Here is a 14,079-nt window from a genome sequence, read left to right as displayed (position 1 = left end):
ATTCCCCTCACCACACAGCTTCCTTTTGAGCCTCGATTACCTGAGACAAATGCCAACCTTAGGACCTTTGCACCAGCTCTTTCCCATGCAGTATATGCACTCTCCCAGATATCTCTCTAGACAGAGTGTGTTTCTTGAGGTCTCTATTCAAATGATACCTTTTTTTCCAGATTTTTCTCAATTCTATTTAAAATAACACACACACATCTACTCTCTTTTATACATACTCTCTTTTTTTTTTTGAGCACATGAGCATCTAACAATGTGTATGATTTCTCACTTCCTTGTATTCTTTCTCTATCTTTGGATTGTAGGGACTTTATATATATATATATATATATATATATATATATATATATATATATATATATATATATATATATATATATATATATATATATATATATTTTAGATGAGGCAATCCTTGGTTGACCTCACAGGTAGCAAGGACCTTGTCAGCTTACAATCCCTTATTTTTGATGCCCACAGCACCTAGTCTTCCTAGGTGGTCTCCCATACAAGTACTAACCAGGCCCGACCTTGCTTAGCTTCCAAGATCAGACAGGATCGGGCTTGTTCAGGGTAGCATGGCCATAGACTGTAGGAACATTTGTTTGCCAGCACCCTGTTCTCCTTGATGAGAGAAAGGTCAGGATTTAGCCATATTTCTCAATGAGTGTGGTATAACATCATTTTCTCAGGGATAAATGTATGAAGAAAGTGGACCAATAGTTATAGCATAAGTAGGATTTTCTGTAATATGTCTGGAGAGGCCTTTCCATGTTGAAAACAGAACAGAACTAGGATTAGTGTACCCAGCAGATGTGTCATGAAAAAGGTCAAAACTCAAAGCCAAGAATAACAAAAAAGGATACCACATGAAAAATGAGAGTAGGATTAGCCTTATCCACTAAGGGCCATATAAAAACAAGGGTGATCAAATAAACATGAAAGAATTTCTCATGAAATGTGTGTAAAAATGATTTGTTTGGCAAATTGCTGATAGTGGGACAGGAATTCCTATTTAGAAATGTTGGGGGAAATTATTTAAAAAGAATCAAATCTCCAGAAAACCATGTATGTATCATACATATGTTTTACGGCAAAATATAAATTGTAGCATTTCAAGATGTTTGTTAATTAATTATTTAATTTTTTATTTCCTAGTCATAACCACCAACACATGGTACCAGAAAATTATTCACAGATTACAGAATTTCTTCTACTGGGATTTTCAGAGGAACAGGAACTGCAGCCCCTCATATTTGGGCTCTTCCTCTCCATGTATCTGATCACCATGTTTGGAAACTTGCTCATCATCCTGGCCGTCAGCTCAGATTCCCACCTCCACAAGCCCATGTATTTCTTCCTCTCCAACCTGTCCTTGGTGGACATCTGTTTCACTTCTACCACCATCCCAAAGATGCTGGTGAACATCCAGACCCAGACGCAAGTCATAACCTATGGAGCCTGCATCACACAGATGTATTTTTTTATACTCTTTGCAGTGTTGGACGACTTCCTCTTAACCATGATGGCCTATGACCGCTTTGTGGCCATCTGTCACCCCCTGCACTACATGGTCATCATGAACCCCAGGCTCTGTGGACTGCTGCTTCTGGTGTCCTGGATCATGAGTGTCCTCTATTCCTCATTACAAAGCTTAATGGTGTTGCGACTATCTTTCTGTACAGTTTTGAAAATCCCCCACTTTTTTTGTGAAATCAATCAGATGATTAAACTTGCCTGTTCTGACACCTTTCTTAATAACCTGGTGATGTATTTTGCAATTGGACTGTTGGCTGCTCTTCCCCTTACTGGCATCCTTTACTCTTACTTTAAGATAGTTTCTTGCATTCGTGGAATGTCGTCAGCTCAGGGGAAGTATAAAGCATTTTCTACCTGTGTGTCTCACCTCTGTGTTGTCTCCTTATTTTACTGTACAATTCTAGGAGTGTACCTCATCTCTGTCTCTACCCATAGCACACACTCAAGTGCAATAGCCTCAGTGATGTACACTGTGGTCACGCCCATGCTGAACCCCTTTATCTATAGTCTCAGGAACAAAGACATAAAGGGGGCTTTGAAAAGATTCTGTGGGATGGCAGCTATAAAAGGGACAACTGTTTTAGGGCTGAAGAACTCCCAGTGATTGGAGGACTAAAAGACTTGATGCCAGAGAATGTGGAAATAGAATGTGTCTCTTCTATGTATTAGCTTGAATTTCCATTTACTTAATTCACCTTCTGTGTACAATGTAAGTAATTCAGTTTATCATGCTTTCTCCTCTAATATATGGACATTTTCCTCCCTTGAACATTTTCCCAGCCTTAAAAAGTTTTACCCAAATTTGAACCAAAATATTTGGAAATTTTCTTTTATTTTGTGAATTTGTATGGATTTCGTAAGAAAAATTTCTTCTGCAATGATCATGTGATCTCAAGAATTTTATTTCATGTTACCGAAAGGATACTCATGGGTTGTATAACTCACATATAGTAAACTATGCTTGTTGACTAAGTTCGTTAACATGATATTTTATAATAAACAGAAATATACTGTCACTCGGGTCTGTCATTCTATTTAATTTCACTCCCTTTCCTGGTCTTTCTGATAATGTGGACTTTATCATTCTGTTGGTTTTTTTTAGCTAGACTCTTACTTTTTTACTGTTATTGAGTTCAGCATCTACAGTGCCCATCATAGTCCCTAACAAAAATTGATTGTCAAATATATATCTCCAGGTAGAGAGGTCAGGAAAATGCAAATTCGATAAATCGATTCACCTAATATGATCTTTAGAAAGAAAGAATTGATCTTGAATATGCGGAAGCATTACTCAGTTGATTAGTATGCAAAATATTTCTTTTTCATGCTGTAATCTACTTCTGAAGTATAGAAGATGAATGAGGGCCTGTTTTCATTGAAGTGAAGAATGGTTCGTGTATTTACATTTTATTACTAAACTACCTTCCTGTTTGTCCTCCAAAATTTCAGTTCTGTCTACAAGTATGATTTCTATAAACAAAATATCTCCACTTTTCTTAACCACTACATGGATAGTGAATGAATAATATCCATATCATCCATTTCATACTTCTTTATATGCAGGAATCATTGCCATCTTCATGACATGAATGTGGCTCACAGGACAGCTTGAATTCCTGCCTTGTCATATGATTCAGTGTCAGCAGGGTTTCTGCTAAGATATACATCTTTCTGACCTCCCCATGGTTATCCGAAAGCAATCCTCAATAGAGCCAATTGTTAATCTAGTTATCCAAAAGAAACTTGAATAACAAAATGGTCATAGATGCTATGTCCAAATATCACAACATATGCCAAAAATTTAAAAAAGAGCAGCTTATTATAATTGCTTTTAGTTTGATTGCCTTGATTATTGTATCAGTTAGTCAATGCTGTATAACAAACTGTCCAAAATGCTGTGATTTATATCAAATGGAATTATATGATGGGAGTTGTTCTGATCTCTGTTCAGATACTCATGAGTCTGCAGCAGCTGGAATTTGTACACTGTGTGTCTATAGCTCATCCATGATGTTGTGGGAGGCTATAATGCACCCCAGTCTTGAACCAATTTATGATGGTTTATTTACATAAGTACTATAACCTTGTTTACCAAAAAAATGAGTTTACCAAATATAATTTGTGACAAATTAATACCACTATTTTTTATATCCATATAAAACACTTTGCTTTCTATCAAATGATATTTCTCTCTCCTCCATTAAAGTGTGACTCAAGCTACCTGTGATCTACATCCTACCTTGAATGAAGCATCACTAGATTTTTTTCCTGCTTGTTATTTGATTGGAGTATAATTGCATGCAATATAGTGCAGATATTTAAGGTGTACAAGTTGCTGGATCAAAGGGACCTAACAAATTAAGAGCATATATTGAATGGGTCTATTTACACATCATTCAAAGAACTGTACGAAAGCTTTAACTGCATCGTTACATATCTGTGAAAAAATGGAATCTCCCTGAGCCTGTCTCCTTATTTTTTTTCTCTTTTCCCCTCATCTACCTCTCTCCCTCTCCTCTCCCCTATCCTCTGGTAACAGCTACTCCATTATCCATGTCCATGAGTCTCTATTTGCTTGTCCTGTTTATTTGTTGCTTTTAGGTTTTTATCCCACATATAAGTGATATCATGTGGTTTTCAACTTTTTCTGCCTGGCTAATTTTGCTTAGCATGATTATCTTGAGGTCCTTTCATGTTATCAAAATGGCAGTATTTCATCACTTCTTATGGCTGAGTGTTATTCCATTGTATATAAGTACCACAGCTTCTTTAACCAATCATTGATCATAGAACACTTCAGTTGCTTTCATGTCCTGGCCACTGTGAATAACATCGGCGTGCAAATCTTTTAGATATGAATTTTCAAGTCTTTTGGCTAAATATCCAATATAGGGATTGATGGATCATATAGTAGATCAATTCTTAGTTTTTTTGAGGAACCTCCATACTGTTTTCCATAAGGGCTGTAGCAATTTGCCTTCCAACAGCACTGTATGTGTGTTCCTTTTTCTCCACATCCTCTCCAACACTTGTTATTACATGTCCTGTTGATGATAGCCATTCTAAAAGTTGTGGGATGGTATCTCATTGTGGTTTTGATTTGCATTTCCTTAATAGCTAGTCAAGTTGGCCATTTGTATTTATTCTGGGGAGAAGTGTCTGTATAGGTCCTCTGCCCAATTTTTAATTGGATTGTTTTTTGTTATTGAGTTTTATGAGTTCTTGATATATTTTGAGTATTAGTCCCTTATGAGAGGGGTTGTCTGCAAATATATTTTCCCATTTGGATGATTGTCTCTTTGCTTTGTTGGTGGTTTCTTTTGCAGTGCAGAATTTTTGGTTTGATATGGTCTCATTCATTTACTTTTGCTTTTATTTCCCTTGCCTTTGAAATCAAATTCATAAAATCCCCTTTAAGTACAAGATTTATGAGTTTAGTAGCTATGTTTTCTTATGTCCAATTTATTGTTTCAGGTCTTATATTCAGTTCCTTAATTCATTTTGACATAATTTTGGTGTATGGTGATAAACAAAAGTCTAGTTTCATTCTTTTGCAGATGGCTTTCCAGTTATCCCAGCACCATTTGTTCAAGAGGCTTTCCTGTTTTCGATGTATGTTTATGACTTTTTTTGTCAAAAATTATTTTCCCATATAAGTATGGATTTACTTCTGGACTCTTGATTCTATTCCACTGGTCTGTGTGTCTGTTTTGCTGCCAATATCATGCCGTTTTGATTACTGTCCCTTTGTAGTATAATTTGATGTCAGGCAGAGTGATGTCTCCAGCCTTGTTCTTTTTTTCTGGATGGGTTTGACAATTCGGGATCTTTTGTTCTTCCATACAAATCTGATCCTTTTTTGTTCTATTTCTTTTAAAAAAATGCCGATGGCATTTTGATGAGGATTGCATTATACAGATTTAATGCAATCCTCAACAAAATGCCATCGGCATTTTTTAAAGAAAAATCTGTATTTAAATCTTTATCATTTCTTTGCATCTTCTTGGGTTCTTTTAATAGGATCTTGTAGTCTTTATTATATGTTTATGTTTTGTTAAACTTTTTCCAAGGTATTTTATTCTTTTTGTTGCAATTGCAAAAATGATTTATTTTTTCCACTTCTTTTTCTCACACTTCATTATTAGAGTATACGAATGCTATGGATTTTTAACATTAACTTTGTATCCAGAAACTTTACTGTATTTGCTTATTGTTTCTAGTAGTGTTCCTGTGGTGTCTTTATTTTCTACATAGAGAATGATGTCATCTGCAAATAGTGACGGTTTGACTTCTTTGTTTCCTATTTGGATGCCTTTTATAGCTTTCTCTTGTCTGATTGCATTCGCTAGGACCTCCAATGTTATATTGAATAACGGTGGTGATAGTGAACACCCTTGCCTTGTTCCTGATCTAGATGAAAGTTTTTAGTTTTTCATCATTAAGTACAGTATTGGCTGAGGGTTTGTCACATATGGACTTTATCATGTTAAGATATTTTACTTCTATACCAATTTTGTTAAGTATTTTGATCATAAATGGATGCTGTATCTTGTCAAAGACTTTTTCTGCATCTATTGATATGATCATATGATTCTTATTTTCAATGTGTTTATGTGGTGTATCATATTAATTGATTTGCATATGATGAGCCATCCCTGTTCCTCTGGGATGAACCCACTTGATCGTGGCATATAATCTTTTTAATATGTTGCTGTATTCAGTTCGCTAGTATCTTATTTAGGATTTTGTGTCATGAGAGATATTGGTCTGTAGTTTTACTTTTTTCTGTTATCTTTACCAGGTTTTGGTATCAGGGTGGTATTGGCATTATAAAATAAGTTGGGATGTGTTGCCTCCTATTCAATTTTTTTGGAAGAGTTCAGAAAGAATAGGTATTAAATCTTTAAATTATTGGTAGAATTCACAGGTGAAGCCATCTGGTCCTGGAATTTTACTTTTTGGTAGATGTTTGATAATTGTTTCAATTTCCATACTGCTGATTGGCCTTTTTAGATTTTCCAGTTCTTCTTGATTCAGTATAGGTATGTCATATCTTCTTAACTACTGGTCCATTTCTTCTAAGTTATTAAGTTTGGTGTTATATATTTTATATAGTATACTTTTATGATCCTTTGTATTTTTTGTCCCTGATTTTTTTGTTGTTTGTGTGTCCTTTCTCTTTTTTCATTTGTGAATCGAGCCAGGTGGTTGTCAATTTTATCAATTTTCTCAAAAAACCAGCTCTCTGTTGCATTTATTTTTTCTATTGGTTTTTTTTTTCAATCTCATTTATTTCTGCTCCCATTTGATGATTTCTTTCCTTCTAGTTACTTTAGGCTTTATTTATTCTTCTTTTTCTAGATTTTTAAGATGAAGCATTTTGTTGTTTATTTGGGCTTGTACTTGTTTGGGGAGATAGGCCTGTAATGATATGAACTTTCCTCTTATGACCGCTTTTACCATGTCCCAAAAGTTTTGGTATGTTGTGCTATCATTATTATTCGTTTCTATGTATCTCTTGATCTCTTTCTCTTAAAAAAAAAATTAAATTTATTTGGGTAACATTGGTTAATATAATTATATAATTTTCAGGTGTACATTATAATTTGACATATTTTATTCTTTTGTGTGTTTACCATCCAGAGTCCAGTTACCTTCAGATGCCATATATTTGATCTCCTTTACCCGCTTTACCCTGCCCCTAACCTCCTATATTTGATCCCCTGTACCCCGTCTACCTTCCCCATTCTACCACCTACCCTTGGTGACCACTAGTCTATAGTCCATGGCCATGAATCTCTGTTTGTCCTATTTACTTGTTGCTTTAAGTTTATATCCCACATATAAGTGATATCATGTAATATTCAGCTTTTTCTGTCTGGCTTATTTTGCTTAGCATGATTATCTAGAGGTCCACCCATGTTATCACAAATGGCAGTATTTCATCTTTTCTTATGGCTGAGTAATATTCCATTGTATATATGTACCATAGCCTTTTTAGCCAATCATCTCTTGTAGGACAATTCTGTTGCTTCCATGTCCTGGCCACTGTGAATAATGCTGCTATGAACATCAGTGTGCAAATATCTTTTTGGATATGGGTTTTCAATTCTTTGTGGTAAATAGCAAGTAGAGGGATTGCTGGATCATATGGTAGATCAATTCTTATGTTTTGAAGAAACTCCATACTGTTTTCCATAGTAGCTGTACCAATTTGGAGTCCCACCAGCAGTTTATGATGGTTCCTTTTTCTCTGTATCCTCTCCAGCATTTGTTATTGCTTGTCCTATTGATGATAGCCATTCTAACAGGTGTGAGATAGTATCTCATTGTGGTTTTGATTTGCATTTCCATAATAGTGAGCGATATTTAGCATCTTTTCAAATATTTGTTGGCCATTTATACGACCTCTATGGAGAAGTGTCCGTTCAGGTCCTCTGCTCATTTTTTGATGGGATCATTTGATTTTTTGTTGTTATTTATTGAAGGAGTTCTTTATATATTTTGAATATTAGGCCCTAATCGGAGGCTTTGTTTGCAAATATATTTTCCCATTTGGATGGTTCCCTCTTGACCTTGTTGACGATTTCTTTTTTGTCTTCTCTGACCCAGTTATTCTTCAGTAGTATGTTGCTTAATATCCAAATATTTGTGCTTCTTCCCACTTTCTATTTATAGTTGATCTCTAATTTCACAGCATTATAATCGGAGAATATGGTTGGTGTGATTTCAATCCTCTTATATTTGTTGAGGCTATCTCCATGTCCCAGTACGAGATCAACCCTTGAGAATGTTCCATGTGCAGTAGAGAAGAATGTATAAGCAGCTGTTTTCAAATGGAAGGCTCTGTAAGTGTATATTATGTCCAGTTGCTCTAATGTGTCACTTAATAATGCTATTAATGCTATTTTCTTATTGATATTTTGTCTGGATGATCTGTCCATATGTGACAGTGGAGGATTTAGGTCCCCTACTACGATAGTGTTTTGGTCTGTTACTCCCTTTAGTTCTGTTAGTAATTGCTTTATATATTTTGGGGCTCCCTGATTGGGAGCATAGATATTAATAAATGTTATGTCTTCATGGTGCATGATTCCCTTTATCATTATGATGTGTCCCTCAGTACCTTTCTTTACCTTTTTTATTTTGAAGTCTATTTCATCTGATATTAGTACTGCTATTCCCATTTTACTCTGAATGCCATTTGCTTGAAATATCATTTTCCACTCTTTCACTTTGAGTCTATATTTGTCTTTGGAGCTGAGATGTGTCTCCTGGAGCCAGCATATGGTTGGGTTTTGCTTTTTGATCAATTCTGCAACTCTGTGCCTTTTTATTGGTGAGTTCAGTCCATTTACGTGTAGGGTGATTATTGAAATATGAAGTCTTCTTATAGCTATTTTATCTTTTGATTTCTGGTAACGTGGTGTTTCCATTGTTTCCTTGTCCTTTGTGTATCTGTTTTCTTTATTTTGGTTGGCTTTTGTGGGTTTTTCCTCTGGTTCTTCTTGTTTTATGTTATATACTTCAGTTCTGAATCTTTGGTGTGGGGTTACCATTACAAATATGTAATGGGTAGTTATACACACACACACACACACACACACACACACACACACACACACACACACACACACACAGTTGTCCATTTTCTTCTGTGCGTGCCGTATCTCCATTCCCCTTTGTGAATTTAGATCTCTGAATCCTCCCTTTTTCAGTCAATTTTGTCTCAATTTGTCCCTCTATATGTTGAATATTCATTACTATCTTGGATTGCAATTCTCTTCTTATTATTTTAGCTTAGGATGCCCTGTTCTTAGTAAGGGTTGCAGTCCTCTGCTTCTATTTGCTAATTTCATTTTTTTCTTTTTCTTTTTCTTTTTTTTTTTTTGTCAATTTGTTTTAGGTGAGTTGACCCCTTTCCGTATTTCCTGTAATGCAGGCCTCGTAGTGAAGAATTCCCTCAATTTTTGTATGTCTGAAAAGGTCTTAATTTTTCCTTCATATCTAAGGGAGAGCTTGGCTGGATTCATTATTCTAGGCTGGTATTTCCTTTCACTTATAGTTTGAATATTTGATTCCATTCCTTTCTGGTTTGTAAGGATTGGGCTGAGAAGTCCAATGATAATTTAATGAGTTTTCCTTTATAGGTCACTGTCTTCTTTTCCCTGGCTGCCCTGAGAATTCCTTCTCTTTCATTGATTTTTGATAATTTTAATACAATGTCTCCTGGTTTAGGCCTTTTGGGGTTGAGATAATTGGATGTTCCGTTGACTTCTTGTATTATAAGCTCCAGCTCGTTCCCTAGCTTTGGGAACTTTTCATCAACTATGTATCCGAAAATGCTTTCTGGTCCTGCTCCTTTTCCTCCACTTCGATAATGCCGATCATTGTTATGTTTCCTCTCCTGATGGAATCTGCTAGTTCTTGTATTTCTGTATCATTCTTTTTCATTCCTCTGTTTCTTTCTTCTTCCTTCTGATTTATTTCTAGATTTCTGTCTTCGATATCACTGATCCTTTCCTCCATATGGTCAACTCTATTTCCCAAGCTTGCTATTTCATTTTTCAACTCTTGTAGTGTGTTCTTCATCTCCAGAAGTTCTATTTGGTTCTTTTTGAGGGTTTCAGTTACCTTGCTAAAGAATTCCTTCTGCTCATGTAGTTTTTACAGTTCCTGAAACTGTTGATATAATTTGTTTCGGAACTCACTGGGTTTTTTCAGAAGTACTATCCTGAATTCTCTGTCATTTAAGTAGCATATTTCTATGTCTGTAAGCTTATTTTCTGGAGAGTTTTCTCTTTCTTTCTGAGAAGCCTTGTCTCCTTGGTTGTTCATGGTGTTTAGTGGACTATTTATCCACCTGGGCATTAATGGAAGAGTATTCTGCTGTTTTTCCAGAAAGAAGATTTATTTTATGAAAGTCTCTCTTTAGCCTGCTGCAAAGAAGGCACCTCTCTTTTGGTTTCCACTAGGTGGCGTCTAAGCTTCTTGGATCCCTGCTTTAATTAAAGCCTTAGTAATGCCTTTTTTTCTTATTAATGTTTAATCATACTTGCTCCTCTCAGTCTCAGTCCCTATCAGTGTTAGCAATAGTTTCAGTAGCGATGCTCAGATTCTCTTGGGGCTCTGCAGTGATTGATTGCAGAGGGCATGGGGAGGGGCCATCTGGGTTGAGGGTTGGGGGCTGGGGCTCAGCCTCAGTTTTGCAACTGCGGCTGGTAAAAATCATCTGTATCCTTCTGCCTTTTGTGCTTCTCTGCTCTCTGCCCTGTAGACTTGGCCCTGCCTCCAGCCGTGTGTAGCTTACGGCTGTCCCAGGCAAAGCTGTTGATGAAACTCGCTGCAACATCTCCCCTCTCACTTCTTCTTCAGGGACCTCCACTGGCTGCAAGAAGCAGTTTCTTTGTTTCTCCCAGACCACCGCCTGACACTCAGGGTTTTGACCTTTGGTAGCACTTATGCGTAGGTACCACGCTCAGATGGGCTTGTATGCAGTTTGGTTTTAATTTGTTGAGTTTTAGATGTTCAGTTCATTGTTATTTCAAAGGGAGAGATCTGGGGACATCTTTTACTCTGCCATGTTTCTCCAACTCCTGTGATACATCTTTTTTATAGAAAGTCCCTTTGCATCACCAAATAATACACATCAGAAAAAGTATTTGTAGTAGGCAGAATAAGGGCCTCCAAAAGATGTCTACATTCTACACTCTGGAAACTTTGAATATGTTATGTATTATTGTAAGGAAAGATTGAGATACCCCTTGGAATACTCTTGCCATCAGTAGACTTTAGATACAAAGATTGACTGTGATTATGCAAGTGGGAATAGTCTAATCACGATAGTCCTAAAAAGTGGAACAGGAAGGAAGATTAGCTGGATTCAGAGGGAGATTGGTAGATGCTACATCTATCAATCTTTGGAGATGGAGAAAGAGCCAGGAGCCAAGAAATGCTTATGGCCACAGAAGTAAAATTGGAGAGGAAACAGATTCTCTCCTGGAGCCTCCAGAAGAACCAGCCCTGAAGACATCTTGATTTTGGTACATTGAGACTTGTTTCAGACTTCCAAAATTCAAAATAGTATGAACATATATTTGATTCCTTCATATCCTATGGTTTAAATTTATTACAACAGGAATGTAATACATTTACCAATAAATTTTTTGTAGGAAGCAAAATTTTAGCCTCTCAGTTCATTCTATTAGCTTCCCTTGAGTAAGGACTTTTGTGTTGGAATACCACCTTAATTAGAAGGAAAAAAATTACAAGTCGGTATAGTGATTTTATTTCATTAGCTGATCTAATGAATTCCCCATGGCATAAAAGTAAATGTGTTTCTGACTCTGAGTCCTTGGTGCATTAAGATAGGAAATGTAAATCATAAAATTAAGGTCCACCATTCTGCTTTAAATCTTTGTGTCTAAATGTCTACATTCTTTTAGTTTCATTTTAACTTAACCATCTTTCAATTTTTATTCTCTCCAAATGTCTTTCAAGTTTCTTTTCAACATTAAAAATTACATTATTGATTAACCTATGTTGTGCCTATGTGTGTGCGTTTACTTAAAAGGAAGGCAGGTAAAAAAGCACATATATGTATATGTACATATACTGTTTATGTGAGAAAGAGACCTTAGACTCACCAAATATTTGCAAACATTTTACTTATTCCCAAAAGCATTCACCTGAATTAGGTTTTTATTTCACATCATCATTAGAAATAGGAAAACACAGTATCGGAATGACTACATTTTTTACAATTATATAACAAAGTAATTAAACTATTGTGTACATTCTTGAATTACATATATACATATGTATGTGTGCATATACTCATGAAGTATGTATTCTTAATTTTCAAATGGCTCCTTTAATTCAGCAATTTGTGTATTTTAAAGAAGATGTAAATAAATGGAAAGATATTCTATGCTCACTGATTGGAAGAATTACTACCATTAAAATGTCCATACTACCTTTAAAGAAAAAACCACAAGCCCCAAATGGTGTTAATGTTGCTAAAAGCCCATGATGCCAAAACAAGATTTAATACCAGATCTAATGGCAGTTTCAACCTTTCTAGTCAACCCATTGGAATTTTCTATTAAGGAATGGTAAAGTTATTGGTCACGTTGGCCCTCTCCATCCTTCTAAACAAGAAAGAGAGAATCTGGAGGATAAAAGTCTTTGCTGTTCACTTTCTCTCAAAAAAGTTGTCCTAGTCTAAAAAAAATCCTCTCTTCTTTCCTTAACAGCTTCCTTGGCCAATTTTCTTTCTATAAAATCCTTCCATTTTATACAACCACTGGGAGTTCCTTTCTAATTGCTAGATGAGATACTGCCTCATTCATGAATCCCTTAATAAAGCCTTACAAACCCAGAGACCAAAGTAACCCCCAAGGATGGTCTACATGTAAAATTCCTAACTAAAAGCGGGTCATGGAGCATCTTCGTGTCCTAGGCCTGTAGCTTCCTTGACAAAGGTCAATCTTTAACTTTAAAGCTGTCTATTGTCTTTGTGCATCTCAGATAACATGCCTTGGAAATGTCAGACTCATCTTTTCCAGACCCTTTGAAGGCATAACTGCTGACAGCAGAGCATGAGACAATATTGTTATCTTGTTGCCTATTTATTGCAATAAAAAAGGGGTCCATCTTCCTGCACACATCTAAGCCGAAGTAGAGATCCATGCAGGTTTTGCAGCAAAGAAAGTAAAGTTTATTAGAGAGTTACAAGCCCTGGAGACACAGTCAAGCTACCACTCAAAGGCCTTGGCTCTCCAGGTGTCTCAGGAATACAGGTTATTTAGGGAAAAATCAGTAGTCATGGAAACTAAGAGAGTTGGGTTTGAGGGTTATACTGACTGGATGGTTGGAGAGGAATCGGCAATTGATCATTGTGTCCAGTTCTGAAATCAGTCACAGGTGCCATACCATATGGTCCCGTGGCTGATGGGGCTGCTGTTCTGCCTAGACAGGCCTGGGGCTGAAACAACCTAAAGCTAAGATGTTACTCTTAGTCTAAAGTCCAACTGAAACCTATCATCTTCATGATTATAGACAGATCTGAAGCTCATCAATCTTATGTCCTAAGGCTTCATTATAAAGCTACAGGTATACAGAGGATTAGGGCAGCAATAAAGCAAATGAGTCACAATATGTTATCATGCAAAATCAGCTTGAATCAAAGAAAAAACTATATGAAAGAAATGAAGTTTGCAGCTTCCAATCCTACGGTTATCAAACTGAGTTCTTAGGGCATAAAATTTTAGATTGTCTTTAAGTAAGATTATGCTATTCTTTTTCATTCATTTTTACTTTTAATGCCCTGATTTTTTTTTTACAGTGCCAGCAAATGTGTGAAGGCAAATAGGAATGGATCTGAATGGTGTTTATTTTTGTTCTAATTTCTGTCCTCCCACCTGATTAAGGGAATCTTAAAGACTAGCTATTATAACAATATGAGAGCTCTCTAAAAAAATGTTTTCTTTTTTTCAGTTTAGAAGTTTTGCTAATTAAAAGATTCTGTTA

General features: G+C 36.0%; 1 protein-coding gene and 1 pseudogene across 1 annotated transcript; one reads left to right on the top strand and one right to left on the bottom strand.

Annotated features, from left to right (window-relative positions):
• Positions 1-480: 480 nt before the first annotated feature.
• On the bottom strand, positions 481-599 carry LOC111735540 (annotated as a pseudogene).
• Positions 600-1,183: 584 nt separating this feature from the next.
• Positions 1,184-2,152, top strand: LOC105311306 (olfactory receptor-like protein OLF4). Its single transcript, XM_011387292.1, has one exon. It carries the CDS (start codon positions 1,184-1,186, stop codon positions 2,150-2,152), a length of 969 nt encoding a protein of 322 aa, XP_011385594.1.
• Positions 2,153-14,079: the final 11,927 nt, after the last annotated feature.

The sequence above is a fragment of the Pteropus vampyrus genome, unplaced genomic scaffold (assembly GCF_000151845.1).
Source record: "Pteropus vampyrus isolate Shadow unplaced genomic scaffold, Pvam_2.0 Scaffold1000003061, whole genome shotgun sequence".
Taxonomy (NCBI): Eukaryota; Metazoa; Chordata; class Mammalia; order Chiroptera; family Pteropodidae; genus Pteropus; species Pteropus vampyrus.
The sequence above is the reverse complement of the archived record's forward strand: the minus strand, read 5'-3'. Positions and strand labels throughout refer to the sequence as shown.